This window comes from Mytilus edulis, chromosome 6 (assembly GCF_963676685.1).
Source record: "Mytilus edulis chromosome 6, xbMytEdul2.2, whole genome shotgun sequence".
NCBI lineage: Eukaryota > Metazoa > Mollusca > Bivalvia > Mytilida > Mytilidae > Mytilus > Mytilus edulis.
This window is the reverse complement of record NC_092349.1, coordinates 58,229,544-58,242,304: the sequence shown is the minus strand read 5'-3', so window position 1 is coordinate 58,242,304 and position 12,761 is coordinate 58,229,544. Positions and strand designations below refer to the sequence as shown.

Sequence of the window (12,761 nt, the reverse complement as noted above, 5' to 3'; positions counted from 1 at the left end):
CAAATGCATTGTACATGTATGATTTAGAAAAAATTCATAACTTAACTGGAATTTGCCGTACACTTTTTTTTCCCCTGCAGAAGATGATAAAAATTAACAAACAGTTGAGTTTACCTTGATATGGTCCACTCAGGTACACAGTTTAAATAACCAATTATTGTCAGGTATCTATTGTCCATCTAATGTCCTTTTCATTGAATAAAGCTCACTTCAATTATTACCTGTGGGGAAGTTCTCAAAACTGTTTCCCAACTTAGTTTATTTGGGCACCTTCTGGAGGAATGAAAAAAAGTGCACGGCAAAATCCTTGTGAGTTTTTATTTTTCTAAAACATAAAACATGTTTGAAATTTATTTATCTAGGGCATGCGTTATTTAAATGGTATCTTTGTGCTTCTGAATGTTATCGAAATGATAGTTTTAAACATATACTCAAATTTAAATACGTCGGATATCTTTTTTAAAGATAGTTCTTGTTTTTAATATCGCTCATAGACATATTCTATCGTTGTGAATGATTAATATTGCATATTTGTATATTTTTAGATGTGCTGAGCATGCTTCTTAAACCTGTTATTTTTGCGGGTCATAACTGACAGGTACTTAAATCGACCCCACAGTTTTCAATAAACAATAGAGCTATTTACGTGGTAATTCATTTAAGTTATTAATCAATTAATTAAGTTAAACACAGGTATAAAAAGTCGACCAAAACAACAATCATTCATATTCATTTTCATGTCACAGTTCCAAACTTGTAAACGATTTATTAAAGTTAAATGATTTTGAACAATAGAATCGTTTTACCGATATTTTATTTTGTATAAACATTTACAATCATAAGTTTAGGGTTGTCTTTTGATATATTTCTTACTAAAAAAGAAAACATTCTTCTTTCATTTATATTTATGAAGTGGAATATAACATTTTAAGTATTAGTTTGATACTAAGGAGAATAATGGCACAAAACTTACTAAAATGTCAATTCTGTAAGATATCTTCTAACGTTAAATGGAAGTGCGAGACTTGTGATGTATTTTTCTGTGACCCGTGTAGAATTAACACCCACGCCTTACTTAAAAATTCACATGGACATGCTGTTACAGATTATAAAGATATTGACACGGAATGCAGTGATAAAGTGAATCTGAAAACCATCCCATGTTCTACGCATCCTGAACATAGTTGTGTAGTTTATTGTAGAAACTGTGACAAATCACTCTGTCCTTCTTGCTTAATTAATCCGTCCGATCAAGAAGAACTGATAAGGATTTACGATATAAGGCGTGAAAGTCTTACAGAGTTAAGACAACAGATTGAGAATATTTTACCCTTCTTTGAGGAGAAGGCTGCTGAGTTCCAGAATCTAGAGTCGAAATCGATATCTCAGTACGATAGTATAAAACAAATTATATCTGACAGGCAAAACGCACTGACACATGTACATGAAACCGAGGAGCTTTTTCAAATATTAGACGGCTTTAAGAATCCAGCTGATAATCCTTTTACACAAGAGAAAGAAAGATTGATGAACATAAAAAAGGATTTAAAGCAAAGAAAAAATAAACTCGAAGAAACATTAGAGGCATCATCACCATCTTTTATTTTTCCAGTATTTGAAAAGATCAAAAAAGATTTGCCACCAAAAAAGATTTTAAATGTTACACCTCCTAATCTAACCTATATTGAATCATTATCGAATGGTTCGTATTTTGGTTCAATTGTTCCAGTTCCTGGTTTGAAATTGGTACGTACATTCACTATTGAGTTACCGGATATATCGGGCATTGTAACTCTCAACGCTGAAACCATTACAATTTACAGCGCAAAAATAAAAAGTTTCCAGTATTTAACTATATCTAATTTTGAAATGAGAAAGCTTTTCGATTACGAAAGAGGTTACCGACAATTCGATAAATCAATCCGAGTAGTAGACATGACAGCTTACCGTGGTAACATTTTGATATCCGACGAGTCGATTGACAAAGAAATTATGCACATTTGTCATAGTGTGAGTCAAACTAAATTTACATCGATCAATGATCAGTTAGAAGCTTGTGGTGTTCATACAGCACGAGATACCATTCTTGTAGGATACTGTAGCAGTCATAAATCCACCAGAAAATCGGGAATCATAACACTGAATTCAATTGGGACGGAGATAAGAAGATTTGAATGTAGTGCAAGTAGTGATAGATTATTTACGTTCCCTGCTAAAATCACAACAAATTTAAATAATGACATTTGCATCATTGATTACAAGTCATTTTATTTAGAAAAAAATCCAGAACAAAACTGTAGAAATTATACATATAAACCCAGAAATGGAAGAGTTGTTACTTTAGGAGAATGGGGTCAACCAAAATGGACATATACAGGACATGCAAGTGTTAACTCTAATGACAATTCGTTCACACCGCATGACATCGTTACAACAATGCATGGTCATATCCTAATTGCAGACAGGGACTCAAGCACCATTCATGTTGTGTCAAAGGATGGACAATTTATCACTTTCTTTAGACACGAAGAAATTGTGCACCCAGTTAGTCTGAATATTGACAAAATGGGAAGATTATTAATTGGCTGTTCGAGTGACTGGGACGGGGGAAATCATAAAGATGACGCAGGACGTTGTCAAACTTCTAAACTTCATGTATCTGAGTTGGTGTGAAAGATGAATATCTTCTATAAATATGTAAGCCTCAAATCTATGTCCTTTCCGCAAATCTATGTTCTTTTTAATATTGCGTCATAGACGTTCCATATCTATGTCCTTTTTAATATTGCGTCATAGACGTTCCAAATCTATGTCCTTTATTGTCTCAAATCTATGTCTTGTACTGTCTCACATCTATGTCCTTTATTTACTCAAATCTATGGCTTTTTTTTGGCTCAAACCTATGTCCTTTCATCGACGTAAAACATAACAAAACGTCATCAAGTATATGACGTCACTGCATGATAGGAATGATGGCGGAGCAGGACACTATTCCAAATGAAGGATACACTATATCTAATATAAGCGCAAAAAAAGTTTTTCAAAGGATCCAAATCCAGAAGCGTTTTTGGGCGGATATGCCTTACATTGTACAATAATATTACAAAGTGAAAACGGCAAAGAATTCACAAATGCAAACTTGGCTGAAGTTGTGTCAATTTTCAAGACTCGGAGATCTATGTGGAGAATACATACCAACTTAACATTAAATTATTGGAAATGACTTGATAAAATTAAAAACCCATAAGGCCGAACTTATTAGATGTGCATAGATTTATGCATTGCGAAAAAAAAATGGAAAAAGATTTAAAACATTACACAGATTTGAGGCCTTATTTTTTTAACGAACACGTATTTGCGAATGACGTTACGATTGTAAATATTTTTTTACAGACATAGCTTAGCGATTGAAGTCACGATTGGGCATAGATTTGAAAAACGGGCACAGATTTGAGGTCGTACACAGATCTGAGGTTTACAAATATGTTCAATATATAAGGTTAATATTCCTTTATGTAATTGAATTAAATATTTGTGCTTATATGATTTTTTTTATGACACCTGGCCAAAATGCCGTTCGTATATGCATGCCATAGTATATCGTTCCAGATGTTATCAACATCTAATAATGTAAAAGCCTTGCAATTACATAACGTAGAAACAATTTAAACCAGATTTTGACATAAAAAAACCATGACCAACATATAAAAAAAGAACATAGACTTGGCTGCATAGTAAAAGAAATATACACTAAAACAAAAAACAAACAAAAAATAAAACCCAGGTTTAAACAATGATGTTCTGAAACTGCTAACAATTGCTTACCGTAAGTGAAATCCTCAAGCTACTAATGACAAGCAAATATGTAGTGATTGCTGCAATACAAAGAAAGAAGGAAGAGTGTATGTGGTTTTAATATATGAGCATTAGGACTTCATTTGTACTACATTATATATAGTTAATCAAATCACAATTGCGTTCAAATCATACAACTTAGATTATACTACGTATAATTTGTATTACCATTTCATGACACTGGTTGATAGATAAATTACTTTTTAAACACATTATCCGTATTTAATATCCTCCGTCCTTCTGACCTTAGTGGTATGCTTTAAAGATTTCAAACCAAGTATCTTATTTTAAGTAAAATCTTAAGTTAGATTAAGTCCAGCCCTTCAGCATAAAATCCCTTAAACAAAACAACAGCAAAAAACTCGTATAATTGTCTTTATGTATAGGTACCTTAATGTACCTTTGATTTTCGAGGATAGCTAAAATAAATTGATAGTGTGCGGTTTTCGAAGAAAATGTGTAAAGATAAGAAGTCGTTGAATGCATTACCAATACTATCAATAAAACAGAGGCGAAAGATACCAAACGGACATTCAAACACGTTAAGGCAGCAACCATTTGATATTTGGGGGGAGGGGGGGGGGGCTATTTATCTGGACAAACTTTTTTTTCGCCTTCGGCGAAAGACAATATATTTTTTTGGTGACAAGTCGAAAACAATTTTTTTCTTTCAATTTTAGCATTACATATAGTGGCAGCTGAGGGTGAAACAAACATTTTTTTTTCTCAGGGTCAAAAACAATTACTTTTTTCTCCAAAAACTGGAAACAAACTTTTTTTCTCCAAAAAAATCCATAGCCCCCCCCCCCCCCCCCCCCCCCCCAGAAAATCAAATGGTTGCTGCCTTAGTCGATATCTATACTATTAAACGAGAAAACCTCATTTTGTGTGTCGCTTCTCTTCCTTCCACAATAAATTAATCATCATGTCTCTGTTCTCTAGGTAACATGCATAGTCGCATTTGTCATCCATTCGCATGTTTATTCAGATTAAGCTATTTTGGGAGAAAAACGACAACATAGGTGTCCGGATAATGTTTCCGTTATCCGACTGACTTTTAGTCATAGATAAGACTTCCGGTTTTAAACATGCACAAGAACAACCAATCGTATGCTAGAATACAAAATGCTAGTAGGGTAGAAATTAGAGGAAGGCAGGACTTAATCGGGACGTCGGGATCGGGTGTTTTTAAGCTCGGGATTACGGGATTGATCTTAACGGGATGCGGGAATATTTTTTTTTCAATTTGGGGATGTCGGGATATGATGTTCGTTAAAATACGCACCTCGGGATTTCATGTCTTTAAGCCCGGGATTTCGGGCTCAGGGCCCCTCAGACCACCTCTCAAATGAGCCTTAGTCATTTATTTGAGATTCAAATCCTACCATTGACATGTTAATAGGGCTCTCAAAGGGAAAAGCACTGATTGATTGTCCTAGAAGCACATTTTATTACAATAATAATGGTCTATAAGCAGTTTCTTTTATTTCATGGTTGAAGCGGTGCAAATTTTAAGTTTAATTTGACTTAGAATAATTGTGGATACATAAGACCAGAAACACGAAAAATAATTGAATTTAACAGACAGAAAACACATAACGGACTTTGGAAAAAAGGGAGAGGGCTGTTGATACCTTATATGAAATTCTCCAGTTATAATATCTTTTACAAAAATTCATCCTACAATAGTTTACAAGTTGTATATGCCCGCGATTTCGCGGGTGTGTTCTAGTCAAATTAAAAGCACAATAAGAAAACAAAAGGCAAAAGTAGAACAAAAAAGGATTGCCAGATTTTGAAAATTACGAATGGTCAATTAACTTAGGGCAAAATTAAAAGCTAAAACACATCAAACGAAAGGAATATAACGTCATATTCCTGACTTTGTACAAACAACTGTACACAAAAGATGACATAGAAAAATAAGGATTGGTTAACAAAAACCTCGACAAAACCAGGGATGATCTCAGGTGCTCCGGAGGGGTAAGCAGATCCTGCTCTCTGTGTGACACCGATTGTGTTATTCCTATAAAATACGTTGGAAAGTTATATCAAGTTATTAGACATCAAGCAATGGATGATTGGGAATTGACTTGATTAATCTAAAGACATCATTAGACTCTAGACCATCGATCGGTCATGTAAAATGTAATACTTAAACTTTCTGATTGTGACATTTTAACGTTGAAATAGTTTTTCATGACAAAGGAAAGACCAGACTGTTGCCTCTATAAGTAACACTCACATTGAAGAATTAAAACCTTAATCTCACCAATGTGAATTTCGAATCAAAGCATGCAGAATCCTGTTCTTAAAAATATGCTTAATATATTTTAGTTTACCCATGTTCGCAAACTTCATATAACATTTTCTCTCATAAGAATCGTCTAGGCTGTTGTACAACTGGTCGAGAAACGCATGATTTTAACCTCTTAGAGGAAATATTCAAAGAATCATGACTGACACCTTGTATTAGGTTATAGGATTGAGGTAAAACTTAAAAGATCAAGAAATTAATATTGACACTATAAATTGACAGAGCATCAGTTATGGAACAAAGTAAGCTGGTTATGGAGCTCCTTTTTTTTTTTTTTTTTTTTTTTTTTTGGCATTTGCATTGGTATTATTTGGGTCTCAAATCGAAAGAAAAAAAATCAAAATCTGCTGAAATTGTAGAGGATGACCTTTCATGTTCTATTGAAGTCTTTTTATGAAAACAAAAATGGGTGTTATAGGGCAAAATATTTTACCCTGTATCATAGGGAAAAAACCTAGGAGTCCGAACAATTTACACAAATTTCCAAAACCTCACTTAAGTACATTCTAAAGGTATGGGATTACAGCCACATCGAGTAGTGGTTTAAACAAATTTATTGTCTATAATGACAAATGGATCAGATACAAGTTTTATAACTTAGTAACGTCTTCTCCGTAACATTTATTCTGGATTTGTATTCCTACTTACTTGATATATTTTCCATTGGACGTTTATCAAACCAAAACCAATAGCTGCATAAATGACAGATTTAAAACAAACGTGGTTGTAGTGCTATTTGTATGTACATTATCAGCACTAAACGTATTCATTGTAAAAGATCCTTAGATTTGTGTCATTGTAGCTGCCATTAAAATTTGCCAATTTTTTTTTCTAATCGTTCAAAAGCTTGAATCTTGCATTTATACTATTAAACGAGAAGACCTCATTTTGTGTTACGCTTCTCTTCCTTCCAATCATCATGCCTCTGTGTTCTTTAGGTGACATGCATAGTCGCATTTGTCATCTATTCTTATGATTATTCAGATTGAGTTATTTTGGGAGAAAAATGACAAAATAGGTGTCCGGATATTGTTTCCGTTATCAGACTGACTTTTAGTCATAGATAAGACTTCCGGTTTTAAACATGAACAAGAACAACCAGTCGTATGAAAGATTACAAAAATGAAAAATAAATAAGCCAATCAAAGCGTTCTCCATATCATGGTTTTTAGATCGCAAGAACCACAACTATTATACCTCCTTAGAGACAATTATGTTTTCGCGTTTATCCACCTGTAAACTACGATTATACTACTATAATATAAAGAGACTCTCTGTATTCTGTCTATTTTTTTTTCTGAAATATTTACTATCTAAGGGGTCATACCAGTTGCATATATATTGAAATAAGTAAAACATGTGGAAACAAGAATGTGTCAATAGTATACGGATGCCACATCGGCACTATCATTTACTATGTTTAGTGGACCGTGAAATGGGGTAAAATCATTAATTTGGCATTAAAATTAGAAAGATCATACCATAGGAACCACATTTAGTAAGTTTCGAGTTGGTTGGACTTCAACTTCATCAAAAATTACCTCGACAAAAACTTTAACCTGAAGCGGGACGAACGAACGAACAGACGAACAGACTAGAAAACATAATTGTCATAAATGGGGCATAAAAATTTATTGTTGAAAGTGAAAGTAGCGATTTGGCCAAAATGCAAGTAGGGTAGAGATTAGAGGGAGGCAGGACTTATTCGGGACGTCGGAATCGGGTGTTTTTTATGCTCGGGATTTCGGGATTGATCTCTACGGGATGCGGGTATATATATTTTTTTAATTTCGTGATGTCGGGATGTGAATTTCGTTAAAATACGCATCTCGGGATACCATGTTTTTAAGCCCGGGATTTCGGGATCAGGGCCCCTCAGACCCCCCCCCCCCCCCCCCAAATGAGCCTTAGTCATTTATACGAGATTCAAATCCTATCATTGGCATGTTAATAGGGCTCTCAAAAGGGAAAGCACTGATGGATTGTCCTAGAAGCACATTTTATTAGAATAATAATGGTCTATAAGCAGTTTCATTTATTTCATGTTGAAGCGGTGCAAATTTTTAATTTAATTTGACTTTTACCAAAAAATGCATTGTAGCATAGGGGAGGAATAATTGTGGTAAAAGGCCAGAAACACTGGAAAAAATGAATTTAACAGAAAGAAACACATAACGGTTTTTGGAAAAAAGGGAGAGGGCTTTTGATACCTTATATGAAATTCTCCAGTCATAATATCTTTTACAAAAATTCATCCTACAACAGTTTACAAGCTGTTTATGCCCGCGATTTCGCGGGTGTGTTCTCGTGTTGTTAAAATCATATATCATCTATGCTATTTGGTACTTCCAGTAGCTGAGGGTTTGTACGAAACTTTTATTTTCGACAGTTTCTAATACAGCTTGACGATTTTAATTTATGTATTTTTGTGAAATAGTCAACTTATATAAAGCCTGAATCTAACAGCCGTTAATACACATTTGAATTACGTATATCAATTCAATAAATATTTAATCGATAAAGTTATAGGTAAACTAATTAAATTGAAAGTATAAATCTCTCAACTGAAACTGTGTAGCTCGATTCATTAATAATATCATAACATGTATGTTTGGATCTTTTAAAGTTTAAATTCTGAACTACCCTTCCATGAACTTCCAAACAGCATGAATAAATTTCAAAGCCTTTTTATATGATATTCAATATAGGCCAAACACTTTTCATCAATTTTTAAAGCCTGTGGCTGGGGTTGATCTGTGTATGTTAACATTCAAAATATTTATTTGTAATGCGCCCTGACAACGACAGGAATGGAAGTATAATTATATTAAAGATCGACGTACTCTTGGTTTAACAAATATAGCAAACGTCTACCTCTGAGGAAAAGAGACAATGGTGGCGGATCCAATTAACTCTTATCTAAATTAATACGGAAACTCTTCCTTCATGAAAACATTGTTAGCGATACATCGATGTGATATTTAATAGAAGAATGGCACAGAACTCATTAAAATGCCAATTTTGTAAGATATCGGTGGAAGTTAAATGGAAGTGTGAAACTTGTGATGTACTTTTCTGTAATTCATGCAGAATTAATATTCACGCTATACTTAAAAATTCCCATGAACATGACGTTATAGATTTTAAAGAAACAGATAGAACGTACAGTGATAAAGTTGATCTGAAAAGTATCCCATGTTCTACACATCTGGAACATAACTGTTTAATGTATTGTCGAAATTGTGACAAATCGGTTTGCTCCTCTTGTTTAATTTATCCGTCGGACAAAATTGAACTAACAAGGATTTACGATATAAAGCACAAAAGTCTAAAAGAATTAAAGCAACAAATTGAAAATATTTTACCATTCTTTGAAGGGAAGGTTACAGAGTTTCGTAAAATTGATTCAGAGTTGCTATTTCAGCACCGTCAAATCAGTCAAAAAATTACTAAAAGGCAAAATGACTTGAATACTCAATTGTCAAATGAAGCTGGGAAACTTTTCCGAAAATTAGAAAGTTTTTGGAATCCAAAAGATAATCTAGTTACACAACAAAAAGAGAAATTAGAAACCATAGTAGAAGATTTGAAGGCGAGAAGGGGTATCCTTGATGATGCATTAAAGGAATCATCACCAACTTCTATTTTCACAGTATACGAAAAGATCAACAAAGATTTACCATCAATGATAACTGAACAAGTCAAAGCTCCCAAAATAATTTACATTGAATCACGTTTAAGTGATTCTTACTTTGGATCAGTAGTTGTAGTTCCGAAGTTAAAACTGGCACACACATTCAACACTGTATTGACGGATATCGCGTCCATTTTAAATCTCAATGCAGACACGATTGCACTTTACAGTGCTAAAAAGAATTATTTCCAGCATATAACTATTTCTAATCTTAAAATGATCACTGTAATTAGTTATTACAGTCAGACAAGACGAAATCCCAACTTTGAAACATCAACTAGGGTAGTAGACATGACTGCTTATCGTGGAAACATTTTAATTTCCGATGAATCGCTAGGCAATGAAATAATGCACATTTGTCATAGTATCAGTCAAATAAAATTTACGTCAATCCGTTCCTTAAAACCTTGTGGTACTCATGCAACTCAAAATACCATTCTTGTAGGATATTGTGATGGATATGATTGCAATAAAAAATCTGGAATTATAATACTTGATTCAGTTGGAAAGGAAATCAGAAGATTTGAATGTAGTGCAGGTAGTGGTGATAGGCTATTTACGTTTCCCGCAAAAATCACAACAAATATTAACAATGACATTTGCATTATTGACTACCAGTCATTTTATTTACAAAAAAATCCAAGACCTGATCCACTATATACGCATGAACCAAGGAATGGAAGAGTAGTTACCTTAGGAGAGTGGGGTCAACCAAAGTGGACATACAGTGGCCAGTCTTGGGTCAACCTTTACAATAAATTTACACCGCATGACATAGCTTCAACAATGAATGGTGACATCTTAATTGCGGACAGAGACTCTAGCAGCATTCATATCGTGTCAAAAGATGGGACGTTCGTCACTAACTTTTCTCATGGCGACATTGTTCACCCAGTTAGTCTTAATATTGACAAAATGGGGAGAATATTGATTGGCTGTTCAAGTGACTGGGATGGGGGCAATCATGAAGATGATGCAAGACGTTGTAAAACTTCTAAACTTCATGTAGTTGAGTTTGTTTTATAGATAAATGTTGATAGTTCTGCTTTACAAGTATAATGTGTTTTAGATTTTGTACTTGATACATGTCAAATCATAACTTGTACCTTAATCAACTTGTAGATATAGCAATTCTTACTCCTCCTATATCTACACCAATAGTGGTATTTTTCTTGATTTGTGAAATAGCTACGAGTTTCGTAAATTATTAAGCCGGTGATTATGTTATTATAAATGGATTTAAACTCCTACAATATTCATTTATGATTACATAAAACTACTTAGTTTTAAAGTTTGGTTGTACCTGTTGATTTCTTATTAGAAGCTGGGTATCACATCCTGATATTAACTGTAATGCTTTTTAAAAAGATTCATTTAGTGCTTTATCGTTCCTCTTTTTGACTTCTCTCTCGCTTTCTCTAGATTGTAATTTCCCAACTAACCATATATAAAAAAGAAGATGTGGTATTATTGCCAATGAAACTGTTCTCCACGAGAGACCAAAATGACACAGAAATAATTAACAACTATAGGTCACCGTACGGCCTTCAACAATGAGCAAAGCTATAACACATAGTCAGTTCAGAAGAAATTCATAAGATATAAAGGGGCAATCAACAAATCCAAGTCACAACCTTTCTAGATCATATATCATAAGACAGTCGGAACACAGAACAACATTTCACTGAAAACTGAGATTTGGGAATCATGAATAGTGCTTAAAAGGATTACAGGAATCACCAAAAATACAGTACAACAGACCACAGCAATAACCAATAACCTTGTCCAGTGTATACAAGTTAACACATGTTTCGGACACAACCTGACTTGGTTTAGTTTAAACATATTTATTTATAGTGGATTGGGAAACAAGTTTTGCAACTTATATTAATCCCTTTCCACTTTGCGGGTGTGAGTGCTGCCTTGTAGCGGCATAAGCCTGCTCTTTTTCGAAGTCTACAAGGGTCTCTTTAACGTGCAAGACATATGGTTCTCTCTTAACACTAGTCAGCCATTTATCGTTCCCTTCCGATGGACTATCGTCGTTTCCTCAAGACCATACTCGCAAATGGTGTAAAGGGAGAGCCGAAAATTCAGTTCCTGAAATTTTCATTCCAGACGGGAATCGAACCAGGAACCTTTGTGTTAAAAGTCCGATGTTCTAACCACTACACCACGGTACAATCACAAACTATTATAGGGTTGCCTTAGTTTTGAGAACCTCTCCATTATCAGTTGAATAGACCGTTACTTATCGTCACTGACCATAATATGCATCTTTTTAAAACACTTTCGTAATCTGAGAAATTAAAACAGTGCAATTGAAAACAACACTTCATTCTTTTGTGCGTGCAAGTTTGCAAAAAATAGTTAATCATAATATTTTGGACTAGGCGTGATTTTCCTCCTTTAGTGCCACGTAATGTCCCTCTTTTTTTTGCAAAAAGCAACATGCTTTACTTGTATATTTAGTTATTCAAAAACCATCTCATCAGCTCTGCTGTTTTTATTAAAATGTCAATTTACTAGTACATGTATTATGTCATCATATGCACACAAAGTTAAGTATTCATGTCAACAATATTGTCCAAAGTTAAGCACAACTGTCTGCTTATTGAACAGTAAGATATCATTTCCTTCGTGTGACACCACTATGACGATAAAAGGTAAAAGACACGATATATCAGTTTTTTGTCGATGTTAAAAAGAATAGTATTTGTCTTCATCATAAAGTTTAAGAAGCCAACTGCCTCTTCCAAACTGTCTACTCTACCTGTCTGTTAATTATTGTCATTCTACGGAAATCAGAACTATTAACATGACTTTCAGAAGAATGAAGCTTATTTAAAACTTCGACCTACTTAAAATCTTCAGATCAAAATACTGTGGGTTCTG

General features: G+C 33.9%; 3 protein-coding genes across 3 annotated transcripts in view; 2 read left to right on the top strand and 1 right to left on the bottom strand.

The window, feature by feature from the left end:
• LOC139527966 (uncharacterized) overlaps positions 1-12,761 on the bottom strand; it is a 52,057-nt gene that overhangs the window by 28,097 nt on the left and 11,199 nt on the right. The gene's annotated exons all lie outside the window — the stretch shown is intronic.
• Positions 958-3,541, top strand: LOC139526513 (uncharacterized). The gene has a single exon (XM_071321667.1). It carries the CDS (start codon positions 958-960, stop codon positions 2,671-2,673), a length of 1,716 nt encoding a protein of 571 aa, XP_071177768.1. The 3' UTR covers positions 2,674-3,541.
• LOC139526154 (tripartite motif-containing protein 2-like) lies at positions 8,964-10,922 on the top strand. Its single transcript, XM_071321288.1, has one exon. The coding sequence runs from the start codon at positions 9,165-9,167 to the stop codon at positions 10,890-10,892; it is 1,728 nt and encodes a 575-aa protein (XP_071177389.1). The 5' UTR covers positions 8,964-9,164; the 3' UTR covers positions 10,893-10,922.

Excerpts from the sequence above, each read along its gene's own strand:
- LOC139526513 (XM_071321667.1), top strand. The coding sequence starts at position 958 with ATGGCACAAAACTTACTAAAATGTCAATTCTGTAAGATATCTTCTAAC.
- LOC139526154 (XM_071321288.1), top strand. The coding sequence starts at position 9,165 with ATGGCACAGAACTCATTAAAATGCCAATTTTGTAAGATATCGGTGGAA.